Below are 14,380 nucleotides of genomic sequence, written 5' to 3'. Positions count from 1 at the left end.
GAGGTCACATATATTACATAGATCGCATAGTTCCTGTTCAGAACCAGCTGTATGTTTAACTCACTTGCTGGGAGAGTAAAGCAGAGAAATACTGTAAGTGATGTTTGGGAAATGTGACTGAATTATTCCAGTAGAGGGTCACAGGAGCATAGATGTACGGTGTTACCCCTTCTGTTGCCATGATTGCTCTCCATTCTTGTGAATCAAATTGCAGTTTTGCACAGGCTGTAAAATATGCTGAATATCTGTCATTCACGTCAGGGAGACGTCCGCGGTGAAGGATCTAAACTGACCTGTGGTGAACTTGGCGCGCTGTGTTTTTGCTGTCTGTCAGACTCTGTAGGACCCAGCGGAAAACTGCTCCAACCGGAGGGAGACGGAGCAGGAGAGAGGGAGAAAGCTGAGTGGAGAGAAGACGCTCTCAGATCAGTCAGTGGCTTCATGGAGTTATGCACCTCTGATCCGCCGCCATGGATTGCAATCCGCGATCACTCCTTTTCATTTTACCGCTTTTGTTGTCCTGCGTTCTTCCTGCGGTGCCCATCATCTACCCCCCCAACGAAGGTAAGGGAACTCTCGCTCTGCGGACATGTGTGTTTATGCGTATGAGTGCGCGCGTACGTGTGTATATGTGTGTGTATGTGTGTGTGTGAACGGTGCGCTACGGCACACGTCTCGAGCAGCGCCGTGCGCTCGGCGCGGACTGTCCAAATTCTGATGATAACAATAATATGCTGATATGGAGCGCGTGGAGGTGACCGTGTGGAGCGCAGAGAGTCGGGATGTGATCACTAACTGACAGTAATTTGACAATAAACTTGAAAGTTCGTCTAAGCAAGGCAGACAAGGCAGCCTGATTTCGGTCAGTGTCGCGAACGGGGCGACTGATAGTTGTTTAAACGGGGGTGAAGAAACTGAACGATGGCGAGACAGCTCCCAAAGCGCCCATCGCTGAGTTATGACGGGGCCGGAGACACGTAAAGAAACTCCTATGTCTGTGTTTCCATGAGAGGTCCACGCTGATCCGCTTTATCCAAGAATCCATTTGGGGTAGACGCCCCAGTTCAGCTCTCCAGACAGCGATTTAAAGGCAATAAATAGAAGATGAGCAAAATCGCATGGTGCGTAAAAACGCGGATGTCTCTTTTTATGGTTCTGACCTAAATACATCCAAAAACAGTTGGCTTGCAGGCTGCTGTGGGGATCTTGTTCACTGTCCATTTGACGAAGTCATGGAGCGGCTGTGTTTGAGATTCTGTTTAAATCCGACGTTTCTTTAAACGAGTGAAAAACGACGAAGGTGCAGACTCTCATTTCCATTTCAAGCCTGGCTCACTTCTTCAGTTATTAGCCTGCATGTGGGGATATTTTGGAAGCGGGGAGACCGATCCACGGTCAGCAGAGTGGCTTCTTCGAGCATGTGAGTCCGCGCTGGAAACAAGTGACACAGTCTCCTCCTGGACTGGCACATTTGTATAACTTTATGAAAACCTTCAAAATATGAATTTAAAAAAGTGTCACTGTTAGGCCCTGCAGTAAATCCCTGTCATGGGTAAAGTGTGTCGTAGCGGGTCAAAGGAAGAAGGAAGGGAACACGCGTGCTGAAGGAGCAGTTGGGTTAAGGTTAAAACTGCCCACAGGGGGGGAAATGCATTTGGGTAAAGATTTGGGTCACGCTGTCTAACGGGCCAATGATCACGAAAAAAATAAATAATAAAAAAAATAAAAAGTACAACGAATAAATAAAATACTTCTGATCTGAATGCACTCATAGTTTCTGATTCTAAAATGGTGCTTCACGTGAACGAGTGAGCAGGATTTGAGTGATTTAATCCCTGATACCAATAAAGTAATTAAATAAATCGGAATGAGCCTTTAGTTGGTGTAATCTAGCCCGCAGTGATTCAGTGGTCAGAGACGATCAAGTGAAGTAATAAAGGCACCAAACCGTGTCCCTGATCCTCCTGCCGCACAAGTAAACAGCTGCAAAAAGGAAGAAACTCATCGTGATGGTGGAGTTTGGAAAGTTTGGATCCAAAGGCCACGTCGAGAGAGCAGTCCTATAAGAGCATACACCCAAAAACCATCCATCATGTGTCCGCTGAATTTATTTACAATCCACACTCCTGCAACTGAAATCCCCAAAGACCCCTGAAACATATGGGCTACCCTCTCAAACTCCCCAACAAGTTTAAACCTAAAATCTAAAATTTTCATCTCCTGAACGAAAATTCAAAAGTCAGTTCAAAATATTACCTTGTTTACACTCGAGTCTTTTTGTGCGCCACGTCTTGCTTCGCTCTGGCAGAGGTCGCAGAGCTGCTCCTCAGTGACACGCAGGAGATCAGGAGGTTTTATTCCCAACACTTGACATGAAGGCACGAGTGCAGTAAAAGTTTGCAATTAAATAAAATAAAATAAAGTGATCAGAGAGTGGCAGTGTGGAGGTCAGCAGAGCTGTTCTGCCAGTCTGGAAATTGCCATTGCCCCGAGAAACTTTTGTAATTAGCATTTATTATATAATAGTGGAGGAGTTTATAAAGACATAAAGCTGATGGATAATTTGTATAAAGAGCTCAGCACTGAAAAAAGAAACCGCATGGAACACTCATCACCCTGACAAAATATACCAAAGTCTATTGGTAAGTGTGTGTGTGTGTGTGTGTGTGTGTGTGTGTGTGTGTGTGTGTGTGTCAGAGGGAGACGGTAAAAGCGTTCAAACTGGGAAAAAAAAAGGAGACAGATATAAATCTTCTCACTGGTTTTCAAGTTAGTAGCAGCAGCAAAAGTGCTAAGTTTGAATATGAAAAACATGTCGGCTAATTAAAGTCACCTTTCCAAGACATAAATCTGCCAGAGAGTGTCAGTATCGAGCCGCTGCGTCTCTCATTCTATAGAAATTAATGCACACTGCCACACCGCAAATAAGAACCTGTAACAGGTCAAAACACACTTTGAACCATCGGATCTCTTTCTGTCGTCTGGTTTAAAGCTTTAACGGCGTCGGAGCAAATGGCTCTGCTTTACAAACCTGATTATGCTCCAGTTTTCAGAGACAATCAAACACTTGAAATTGTTGTCTAATGCGGGGTAGCAGTGAAGCAATAAACCAGATAAAACCAGTGTAAAAGTCACAGATGAGTACACCTGATCCGCATTTAGACTGAATCAAAGCAAGCTGTAATTTTGGCCAGAAACACATTTGGGAGTGATTAACTGAGAGGTTGATAAAAGTCACCTTAAAAGTCCCTGAACGTGTCCTCTTTTTAAATATATTCAGGTGTATAATTAGACACAGTCAAGAAACTTTTTTTTTTTTTTTTTAGTTTGAACTAACTGCAGTTGTTTTAGTTGTTGTGTGCTTCAGGTCTGTGTGCACACAAATGAAGGCTAAACAAAGTGAAACTGGCTTTCATTTCTGAGCCGACAGATCAGATCTGTCCTCCAGCGCGCAGCACGGGAGAAAGGAGCCTTCACGGTTCACCAGGACGTCTGTAAACTTGAAAATCGATGGTCGTAAAATAGTCTGCTGTAAATGTGTTGACACGTTTCTAAAGCTTATATTAAAGCTAGATCAGTAAATGGGGAAATTAATTAAAGGCCTGTCCTGCCAGCTTGTCGACTCTGTGGGACTTGATGCAATAAATACATTAATTGCATAATAAGAAAAATATATTTTCATGGAAAACAAACCTCAACTTTGAACGGGGTGATGGAAAACTCATGTTATTATTTTATTATTTTCCTCTCTATTTATAAGGGAACCAGGAGTCCAGAAATATTTCTTGTAATCTTCTATTCCATCTCGGCACCGAGCCTCGGCCAACATTTTTTTTTTTTTTTAAAGACAACGTTTACTGTGTGGCTTTCATTAACTTCTAATGATTTTCTTATATAAAACTTTGGGAAAAGTTGAGGGAAACAGAGAAAATTGGAATTTCACTTGAGAGTAAATATGACAAATCGCGTATTGTTTAAGAATATTTGTTACCATTATTAGAAAAGAAAAAGTTCTTTGCCTTTGCCGTGGTGCAGTGTTTCCCTTTGCGTGGCTGTGTGGTGTGATGCTGGCCCGCTGCGGGGCGTCGGGAGGCCTCGGGTATTTTTAGCCGGCGCTGGGGAGGCTTGGCCCGGAGAGCCCGGCGCAGCAGTCCCGCTGGGACGGATGGGCGTTTGTGAGCGATGGTACCTTTCAGAGAAGCTGTAAATGTGCTTACACATGCTGCTCCTTTTAAAATAACACCCCTTTCTCCACACACACCGTAGGCCTTTATTTGTATGCGAGTGTTAGCCAAACATTGAGCTGAAGATGGACAATGGTATCTTCAATTTAACAGCATGGGTTCTGGACTTCAGAGGTAGATAAAAGCATAAGGTTTGTGTGGGTGTGTAAGTCTTTCTGCTTGTGAATGTAAAGATATAAGATTATACAGTATGTGCGCAGGAGGGCTGTATGCCTTCATGTGAGTTTAAATCTGTGTGTAGGCTGTATGAGGAATGTAAATGTAAGGCACGAGGTATAAGAATAGAATATATATAGAGAGAAAAAAGCAAAAAAGCAAGAAAGAAAGAAAGAAAGAAAGAAAGAAAGAGGAATGGGGGCAGAGGGGTTGGGCAAGCAGCAGCAACATCAGACAGAGCGACTCTACACTTGAATAATTCATAATGGGAGGTGAACACTTCACCCTTTAACACAGACACAAGTCGCCTTGCTTTGCCTGCACTGCGGCCTGCCAACCTTCACATGCACAGAGCCAGGCTGCAGAGACAAAGCCCTCTCCACTTTGTTCACAGTGAGATGGGAGATCTCCGAAGAACATGTGCACGCAGCTATTCTGTTCTGTTCTGAATGGGAGAGTGTCTTCTCCGTCCAGATGGGAGGGTCTCTGCTTGCTTTGCTGATCAGGCCATGTGTTGATTCTAGACTCTGACTGACAGCTTCTTCTTCTCACTCATCCAACATTTTAATTCTGTCTGAGGATTCAATTCCTGCGTACATCTGCTGCGAATCGGGTTTCATTCGTCACATTTTACTGGAAGCGAGGCACTACTGAACGGTTGACTTAGCTGTTGAATTGTGAGAGCACAGACGTCAAAATAGGCGCCCTGCAGATCTTTGCTGCGATGTTACATGTTAATATTTCAACATACGTGTGCCATGCCAGGAGATACAAGGCCACCAGCAAGTGGAAAAATGGGAATTAATGCTCCATGACAAGTGGTCTCAAATTGTATTTGTGAGGGTGCTCGCTGGATTTAGTGCAGTTCCCCCAAAAAACAAACAATAAATAAAAAAAAAGAAATGTATTCCCATCAGTTTATCATGAAAACTCGTCTTCTCCTACTTCTGTTTCGTCAGGGTCAGTTTATGTTTTTGGGTGGTTGATGATGGCCTAGGTAGGTGTTATATATTGATTCACCTGTTCCTACCTCTGTGAGGTTTTCCTCCCTCCCAGACAGACTGGCTCACTTTGCTATTAATACTCCTAGTTCCCGTTCAGAGGCACTCCCTGATGGGGCAGGGGCTATATGCTTGGCTGACGCTAGCTTGCTAGCTGTGTGTGTGTGTGTTGGTGGGTGAGAGAGGGCGAGAGTAAGAAAGACCGTCAGCAAATGTTTGTGTATGCTCTCATTTTGGCTTTAGTACGCATGTGCGGGAATATGTGAATGTTTTGGTGAGTGTATGCATGCAGTATACGTGAGTGTGTGCATATGTGTGTTTGTAAGTGCTTTTATTTTTCAGTGTGTATGTGTGTTCATTTATTTGGCACATTTTAGTAAAAAGACGTGTTTTAATATGTGTCTTCACTCCTCTAGTTCCTTGGATGAGGTGCATCTTTTGGTGTGATTTTTTTTTTTTTTTGTGCAGTCTAAGTGTTTATGCATGCATTTGTGAGCGAGTATGCGTGTTTGTGTGCACGTGTGGGTGCTGATTTCCCCAGCCACGTGCAGCTGGAGGGGGCTTTTTCCTCCTGCGATATGAGAGCCGTCTAATTTTCTGCTCTCAAATTCCCCCGCTCGGCTCAATTGGAGTGGTGGGCTCGGCTCGTTGAGAAATGTAAATTGGAAGCAATGGCCCTGGATCCTGAGCTGCTATTATCTGAAATGAACAGATAGCTTCATTAGACTCTAATAGGAATGTGTCTACTGCCACTCAACTGGCTGAGTGGCTGAGCATGGCTGCAGCTCAGGTGAGCCTCAATTTAGTAGCTCTTCGAGCCTGGAATGTGATAATAAGTCTCCCTCTGTGAGTCCTCCTTTCTCCGCTTCCCTTTCAGGCTCCCTTTTTGGCACACCGGCTGATAGTTATCAGGCTCGCCTGCAGAAAATGATGATTTCCATCTCAACCTTTATTCTAGTGTGAAACAACAATTAGTTCATGGCACGACAAAATCACTTTTCTCTGCACATTTCGTTTCTGCTGCTTGTGAGGGGTAAATTTTGCTTGACTAAAATAGTTTCCACGGTGCCACAGCAGTCCTTCCTGACCCACAAATACTCTCTTTGACTGTCTTTGGAGATGTGTGCGCTCTTGCTTACTGGAGCTTTGAATGGGAGAATACAGGGAGATTGTATTCCTCATATTTTCACAGTGAATAGAGTTACAGCTGCAGGGCCCGACTGCACTGCTGCTTCCCTTTGTTGTGTGTGTGTGTGTGTGTGCGCTCGCTTGTGTACGTATGTGTGTGTTGAGCTGTGGACTGACGTGCTCTCAGTGGGACGAGAAATAGCCTTCATGCTCAAACTTAAGGGATGAGACCGTCAGAACTTTGGAACATTATTGTTCTGTTTATTTATAATAGCTGACTATTTGTCCTGTAGGTGTTCATGCAGGTCATTTCTTTCATTATTATTATTATAATTTCATCTGATTAAGTCAAAATGTGGCGCACTGAACTTAAATTGATTATTATTTGAATCAATAATAAAAAAAACGAGGAAAAATCTGAACATCGTCCTTAAAATGTGCACAATAAAAGTTTTATTCTCCGTGGTTGTAACACCATTTGTCACACTTCAGCCCACTAGCTGTATCTGTTTGTTTCCTCTTCACACTGCACTAGCTTCTCAGTCACACTACAATAAGGCATCATATTAGTTTGCAGGAATCAAAATGAAACTCAGGATGAATTCATTTAAATTTATTTTGCCAGCTTACTTCCATTATTTGGATTGCACCTCCATAAACAGTTGCTTTCTGTTACTTTAGGACAAGTGGAAGTACTCACAGGCGTAAGGCAGTCATGGTCCGTACTGACAGTTGTGTTTGATGATAGTCATTCACACTGTAACCATGTGTGAATGATTGTCATATTCTGTACTTAGAATAGAAACATGCTTGGAGCAGATACTGTATGTTAGAGTTGATTCGGCCAACATATGTACATAGAGGGTTGGTGAGTAGAATCTGTTTATGTGTACTTTGCACTTCTGATTTTGGTTGGAGGAGCCGGCCCATGGAAGTGCACTGCTAAAGCTGCACCCTAAAGGGGGCTGCTACTCTGGCACCACATGACACCCCTTTCACCAACCGAAGCCTGAACTTGTGCAGTCACGCCAGTGGAGCCCCTTTTCTTATTTGTTCTCCGTCATATTCCATCTATTAGACACGGATTTCCCGCTCTGCATCTTGGTGTCTGTTTGATAGGAATGGATTCTTGGCAGGACACACACATAAAATTGTATTTCCATTCATTATAAATGGATTTCTGTTTTGTTTTCAGTGTGGCCAATTGCATTTCTGACCACCTCTGAAACTGGCGATTGGATATTTGATGTTTTACTTTACCTGGTGACAGTCCAATCACCGTGGGGCGTATGTGTGGATAGGTAGAACAGGGGGTCAGACGGGTCAAAACCGTGAGACTTGGAAAATAAACGCTCCTTGTTGTGATTTTTGAAATGTTGGCTCCACTTTAGTTCAATATCTCTCCAGGATATCTGTGTTGTAGCCAGTTAGCCCGGCCAACCTCTGCTTTGATGCTTTACGGAGCAAGACAAGAAAGCCAGCTCTCACTGTTGGTTAGCGTAGTGTGTGTGTGTGTGTGTGTGTGTGTGTGTGTGTGTGTGTGGGGCAGCTGAGTAAATAGAGTCATGATCAGCGCTTGAGGTTGGTGATCCCTCCTTTGGGATTAGATGAAGGCTAATTGGGGCTAACAAGGACTAGACACTCATATGTTCTCTTTGTTTTCCCTCTCTCTTTCCCTTCCTCACCACAGTCAACCTGTTAGACTCTAAAGCAAGCCAAGGGGAGTTAGGATGGATTTCCTACCCATCGCATGGGGTGAGTATCCTCTATCTCTGTGTTTACCCACATCATGTTTGAATATGCTTACATTTTGGAGACAGATCCACCGATATGAAGTGGATGTGCGATTCAGGCCCACACCACATGAAATCAGGATTTTCTAACTCCTGTGGTTCTCACTGTGTGATGTTGACCCAATGAGCCAAGTGCAGATTAACCCACTTTTCTTTAGACGTTTTTTTGTCCATTCTCCATCTCACAGGTTAAAGGTTAAGCATTCAGCGCTTGCCATATGGTCAAGATGCTTAAGCGGAAATGTATTGCGTGTATGTCCTGGTGTTTAAAGAAAGATTAAGGCATTAAAGGATTCGAAGTTGTTGGCACAATGCATCCGCACAAGAATGTCAATAAGATTACCCCTTTTTAGTAAAAAACCACATCCACAACAGACATATTGTGCTGCTGTTGCATGTAAACATCATAATTCCATTGTTGAGGTTTCACATGTGAGTCCATTTGTTCTTAAGTGAAAATATGCACCACCTCATCCTGTCTGTCGCACATGTTACTCGCCTTTTAAAACACAAGTTCTTGAGCGTTAAGGGTTAATAAATTAAAAAAAAAACTCTAATCTAAGTCTGGATTTAACCTCTGTTGTGATGCTTCAATCTCAGAATGTTTAATTGGAAAAAAAATCTGTCATTTTAAAGATTTTGTGCCGAAACTTGGCACAAACTTTTCTAGCGCAGCAAAAATTATTGTCGCATGTGAAAATTGTGCGGCTTTCATTAAAAAGCAAGCAGCGGTGTTGTAGCAACGTAGTCCCATACTTTTGAAAAACAGTGACTGCAGCCTCATCTATCAGCCTGTCTCTCTCTCTGCTACCAGAGTCCCTCCAGTGGGCTCTCGCTCAGTGTTTATTTGTCTAACTAGTTAGACTACTGTGCCTCGGGGCTGGCCCACTGACACACACACACACACACACACGCACACACACACACACACACCACACTTCCTCCTTTTCCCTTTATTAAGTGTTAGAATTACTCCTTGGCAGTGGCTTAAGGTAATCCAGTCATTTGTTCCGTGGAGCTGCCAAACCTTGTTTCCCTCGGCCATATACAGCGCTGGCACCGTCACATCGCCAGCGCTCAGTTTCTTCATGAGGTTGAACCACAATGAAAAAATGACCCAAAGGAAAAAAAAAAAAAAACTGCAGGCTGGTTAAAACGCATTTAGTCCAAAGACAATTGCAGGCCACGGGAAGAATTGCGTGACCATTTGAAGGGAGAGATTGATGTTATGCTGATGGAAGGGACTCACGTGCGAGCGAGTAGGAAAATGCGAGCCGGTGGGCGTTGGAATGTGTGACAGAGGTTACGCAGCGTGCGCAGCAAGCTCTGCTTTATTTCAAGTCATTCGCTTTGAATAAGTTCAGAAGAAAAGTGAGCGGCTGTACAGTTCATAAAAATGCTGCGGGAATGGAAGCCAATGTCATTCTTAAATGAGAACGACTCCAGAGAGAAAGAGAGGGGATAGGAGAGGATCAAAAAGAGGGAGAGAGAGAGAGAGAGAGAGGCAGGCAAATGGGATGAAGAGAGGAAGAAAGAGAGGGGGAAGGGCAAGAAAGGATGAGAGAAAGAGAGAGAGAAAGAGAGAGAGAGAGATATTGCTGATGATCAAGTCCTCAAGGTGAATCATCTGTAATTACTCACGTCATCCACTGACTGCGCTCCGATAAGCAGCCTGCCCTGAGAGACTGCTGCTCACAAATGATTTCTCATAATGTGGCAGTAGCACTGAGCCCGCTCTCTCTCTCTCTCTCTCTCTCAAACACACACACACACACACACACACACACACACACACACACACACACATACACACACACAATCACTCATTCACATTGATGGAGAGGCCGCGGCTATTGGCCTACCGAGACACAACGTGCTCTGGTCACAACAAATTAAGAGCTTAGCCTCCCCAGGATGTTCACTCCAGAGCCACCGACTAGACTGACAAGTGTATGTGTGTGTGTGTATGTGTGTGAGTGCGTGTGATCCAGATATACTGTTATCTGTCTGGGAGGCAGGCTGATTGCTGAGCAGTGTCCAGGGGGCTTAGCCCTTCACAAGACTAAAGAGTGTTAAAGATTACATTCTTGCGTGCTTTGAAAGCATTCTTCAGCAACAAACTAACACCCCAGACGCTGGCTGCGCATACAAAATAGAATTAATGGGCACACGCAAAGCGAGGTCCATTTTTCATAGGAACCAACAGGGGATACGACTGCACTGATGTTTTGCCAGAACTGCTTTGTATTCACATGATTGTTTAAAAAAAAAAAATACATTTTCGCTCAGCGATTCACAATGTGCAATTTGATACGTTCAACTGAAACGCTGAGATATTCAATATTTAAACTTTGGAAAGGTTAGAAAAAGTCATCGAACCCCAGGAGTTCGCTTCAGGTCAACTATCAAGACGAGACATTTTTGAACTTTTGCAGCATTTTCAACAATAGTTTGGGGGGTTTTGTAATGCAAAGAAGTTTTTTCAGATGTTACAGAACACAGGGTTCATTATTGAAAAATCAGTGATATATGAAGTCAGTCGGACTGCTAAGGCAGCAGCATCCCAAGAAAACAAAGTGTATGCAGTCAAATATCCTGCTTGTAAATGTTACAAATGTTTTATACATGTTCACGTATATGCTCCATACAGGACTGTGTAAGGCTTTTATAAAGGCTAAGCAACAATGGCGCTGACCAAACCTTTGTATTGCGATGAAGAAGCTTGACATCTGTAGAAAAAAGCCACAGTCACAGTGTGTGAACTCTGCATATACTGTGAGGAATAATGAGAAACATTTAATACACACACACACACACACACACACACACACAGACATTCACATCTCACATTCCATTTCTCAGGTCTGGGAGGAGAGGGTGGGGGAGGGAGGGGTGGGCATACTATGGCATGGCTTTTTGTATTTTGGACTAGGTCCACCACTTCAATCAGCCAGCTTTCTATTTTTTTCAGTTTTTTTTTTCTCTGAGAGTACAGATGGCTGTTTCAACTTCTTTAGTCACCCAAAGGCTCTGAAAGCCCCCCCCCCCCCCCCCATGCACTGCTGCCACCCCGTCTATGAAATCAGCCTGACCAGCATAAAACACTCGCCCCGCCCAGAGAAAAGCCCATCCATAAACGAGGTTTAGGACAAGAGAGGAGGAGGAAGTATAAAATGTGTTATAGTTACTTTCCTCCTGGTAAAAGCACCTGATGCATGACAACATTTGAAAACCTCTATCAAATACACCTAATAAATAAATCCCAATTTTGCATTCATATTCCCCAGAACAATAAAAAATTACACCTTTGTGTCGTTAAAAACTGATGACAATTCCAAGCCACAGTGTAATGAACGCAGCGTGAGTTAATTAAAAATAGTTTCCAGCATCCTTCATCAGTTGTTGCTGATGTGTCCTTGAGCAAAGCATAAGCAGGGATTAGCAGGGTGAGGCCTGGAGCTGTTCAAAAAACAGGAGGAAGGACAAAGAAGAGAAGGCATGAAGTGTGTGCTCCGGTCTCCCCTCGGTAAGACCGGCTGATGAAATGTCCTCTGACTGATATGCCGCAGTTGTCGTGTCTGTGACCCCACTGACCTCCATGAATGTAAGCAGGCTCCGCACTTGTTGTGGACGCTCCAGTTCTTAGATTTACCCCCTCTCCAGCTGAGGACAGCTGTAGATACTTTATACATAGAATCCCTAATTAACAAGTCTATTGTAACATATAAAAATGAGTTTGATTTAAAAACAATAATGTTAATACAACCCTGAATCCACAAAAGTTGGGTAGCTGTGTAAAACGCAATCATCCGCACATGAGCTGTGTTTACTGACGACAGTTTTGTGTGTTCCTGAGTTCATGTAGTAATCTCCTTCATCCAATCATGTGTTCACAAAGTGGTGAACCTCGCTCCATCCTCACTTGTGAACGACTGAGCCTTTCCAGGATGCCCCTTTCATACCCAATCATGATACTATCACCTGTTACCCCTGAACCTGATTACCTGTGGAATGTTCCGACCAGGTGTTTTTGGAGCATGTTGTTGCATCAAATTTGGAAAAACATTAAGTATATTGTCTTTGTGCTGTTTTCAATTGAGTACACAGTAAGTCAGAAAGGTTAGCAAATCATCACGTACTGTTTTATTTCTGTCTTACTGAGCACCCCAACTTTTTTGGAATCAGAGTTGTATTACGTTGTACAACATCTTTACACATGTTATCATCATTCCTAGCCGTATCTAATTGCTGACATAGCACAAATAGAATCCAATAGGACACAAAAAATAAAGCCATTATGGTTGAACCTTGTAACAGAGGATGCTCAGTGTCAACCCTGTTTCCTAAAACACAACAAGTCTCGGTATAAATGCATTGTTACCTTATACTGGCCCATATACTGGCCCATTAACTCCCGCTGACCTGCTTGCCTTTGAAGTGGGTGAACTGGTGCGCTGACTCGGTGACTCTGAGACGTGCCTGTTGCCGTGCTTGTCACGTCATGAGCGGGTCAAGTTACCACGCTCCGTTTTACTGTCCCTTTAGCTGCTTCACCTACAGCACAGATCAGAGGAACCGGGGGCAGGATCACGCCAAACTGTGCCCCGACTGTGACCATCAGGGGTCGGGGTCAGAGGTCAGGAGGACTGGCGTAGGGTCATAGTGTTGTTATATATCAATTAGAGGGCAGGGAGAGGGGAGTTACGCCCCCCTGGAGAGAAACAAGTGGCTGCTCACTTTAGACCTTTATTTACCCTGGCTGACATACAAACAGCTCCATGCATTCACAGTGGGAGTTGCCTCCGCTGGTGGCTGAGCTTCCTGCTGCTGCACAAAGTGAAAAGCAGTGGATGCAAAAATGTGGCCTCTAGGTGGAGAGTTTTGCTGACACTGTCACTCACACACTGAAATAAGCGCCCAGAGAGCGCTGGAGCTCTGAGTCTGTGGCTGGTTATGTCTTCATAGCAGCGGCTGCAGACTCATGGGTGTTGTAGTACGTAATGCCATTTCAGTCTGATACCTCCACTGGACCACGGAGCACGTCACTCTGTCCGAACGGATGCTTTTTTGGATCTGGAGGCTGGATAATTAAGTTTAGACCTTCTCTGTTTATTTCCTATCTCTCTCTCTTCCCCATTGTAAAGCAAAAGACAATAAAACAAGCCTTAGCTAACTAGCCTGGGGAAGGGATTCAAGGTTGGAGGAGATCATTCTTATGATGTAATGTTTGGGGATGGGGGAAGAGCTCCATGTAATAGATGCTACCCTCCAGAGGGAGATCCTCACATCACAGCAGAGGTCTCATTTACTTTGGCAGAGACAATGCTCAAGTCAAGTCATCTCTGTCCTCTGGAAGAGGATTTTGCGTGCCCAACACACACACGCTCAGACGCGTACACACACACCTGGGTTTGATTTCCAATCCCGTGTGCGTGTGTTTGTGTTCGGCAAACTTCAGACCCTTCCCAAAGACAGAAACAAAAACAGTCGCTTTAGATTTAGCCCAGTTTGCATCATATCGGTGGACATGAAAGTACATAAAGGGATAAGACATAAAGCCTGCAGCTCACACAGACATCTGCTCGCAGAGAAATATGCACACACACACATCCATGCAGAAGCACAGATGCACAGGCGCACACACACACACACACACACCCACACACTGAGCGCTCCACCTTCAGGCCACTTGTTCTGTTAGAAACCAATTTTGTCAGAGTGGTTTACTTTTCAGGGTAAAGGAAAATTAAGTGTGGCACAGTGAAATGTAAGAATCATTTTCTGAATAAGTGGAGAAGCTCTTGAAGCAACGAGACAGGGTCGGCGCAATCCAGAGTAGATACTTAAGTCTGCTCCATTTACATTTGCTCCGTCCTCTGAAGTTTTTCATTAGATGGCAGATCATAGAGAGTTAGATGGAAAGACAGAGCCGGTGCTAAAATACTGTACAGGCTGTGCCCTCGTTATATCTGATAAAAATATATTTTCTTTTCTCTGTTGAATGTTTTACATGTTCTCAAGGCCACAGTGCTGCCTTCGATTTGTGTTGTCACTCCAA

At 43.9% G+C, this 14,380-nt stretch overlaps 1 protein-coding gene across 4 annotated transcripts in view; it reads left to right on the top strand.

Moving 5' to 3' along the window:
• Window positions 1-383: 383 nt before the first annotated feature.
• epha3 (eph receptor A3) overlaps window positions 384-14,380 on the top strand; it is a 97,976-nt gene continuing 83,979 nt past the window's right edge. For all 4 annotated transcript variants that reach the window (XM_076747041.1, XM_076747040.1, XM_076747043.1 and 1 more), the window contains exons 1-2: window positions 384-564; window positions 8,220-8,284. In XM_076747041.1, coding sequence (XP_076603156.1) covers window positions 471-564; window positions 8,220-8,284 — 159 coding nt within the window. In that variant the 5' untranslated portion in view covers window positions 384-470. The remainder of the gene's footprint in view (window positions 565-8,219; window positions 8,285-14,380) is intronic.

Source organism: Chaetodon auriga, chromosome 13 (genome assembly GCF_051107435.1).
Source record: "Chaetodon auriga isolate fChaAug3 chromosome 13, fChaAug3.hap1, whole genome shotgun sequence".
Lineage (NCBI taxonomy): Eukaryota > Metazoa > Chordata > Actinopteri > Chaetodontiformes > Chaetodontidae > Chaetodon > Chaetodon auriga.
This window is presented reverse-complemented; position numbering and strand designations above follow the sequence as displayed.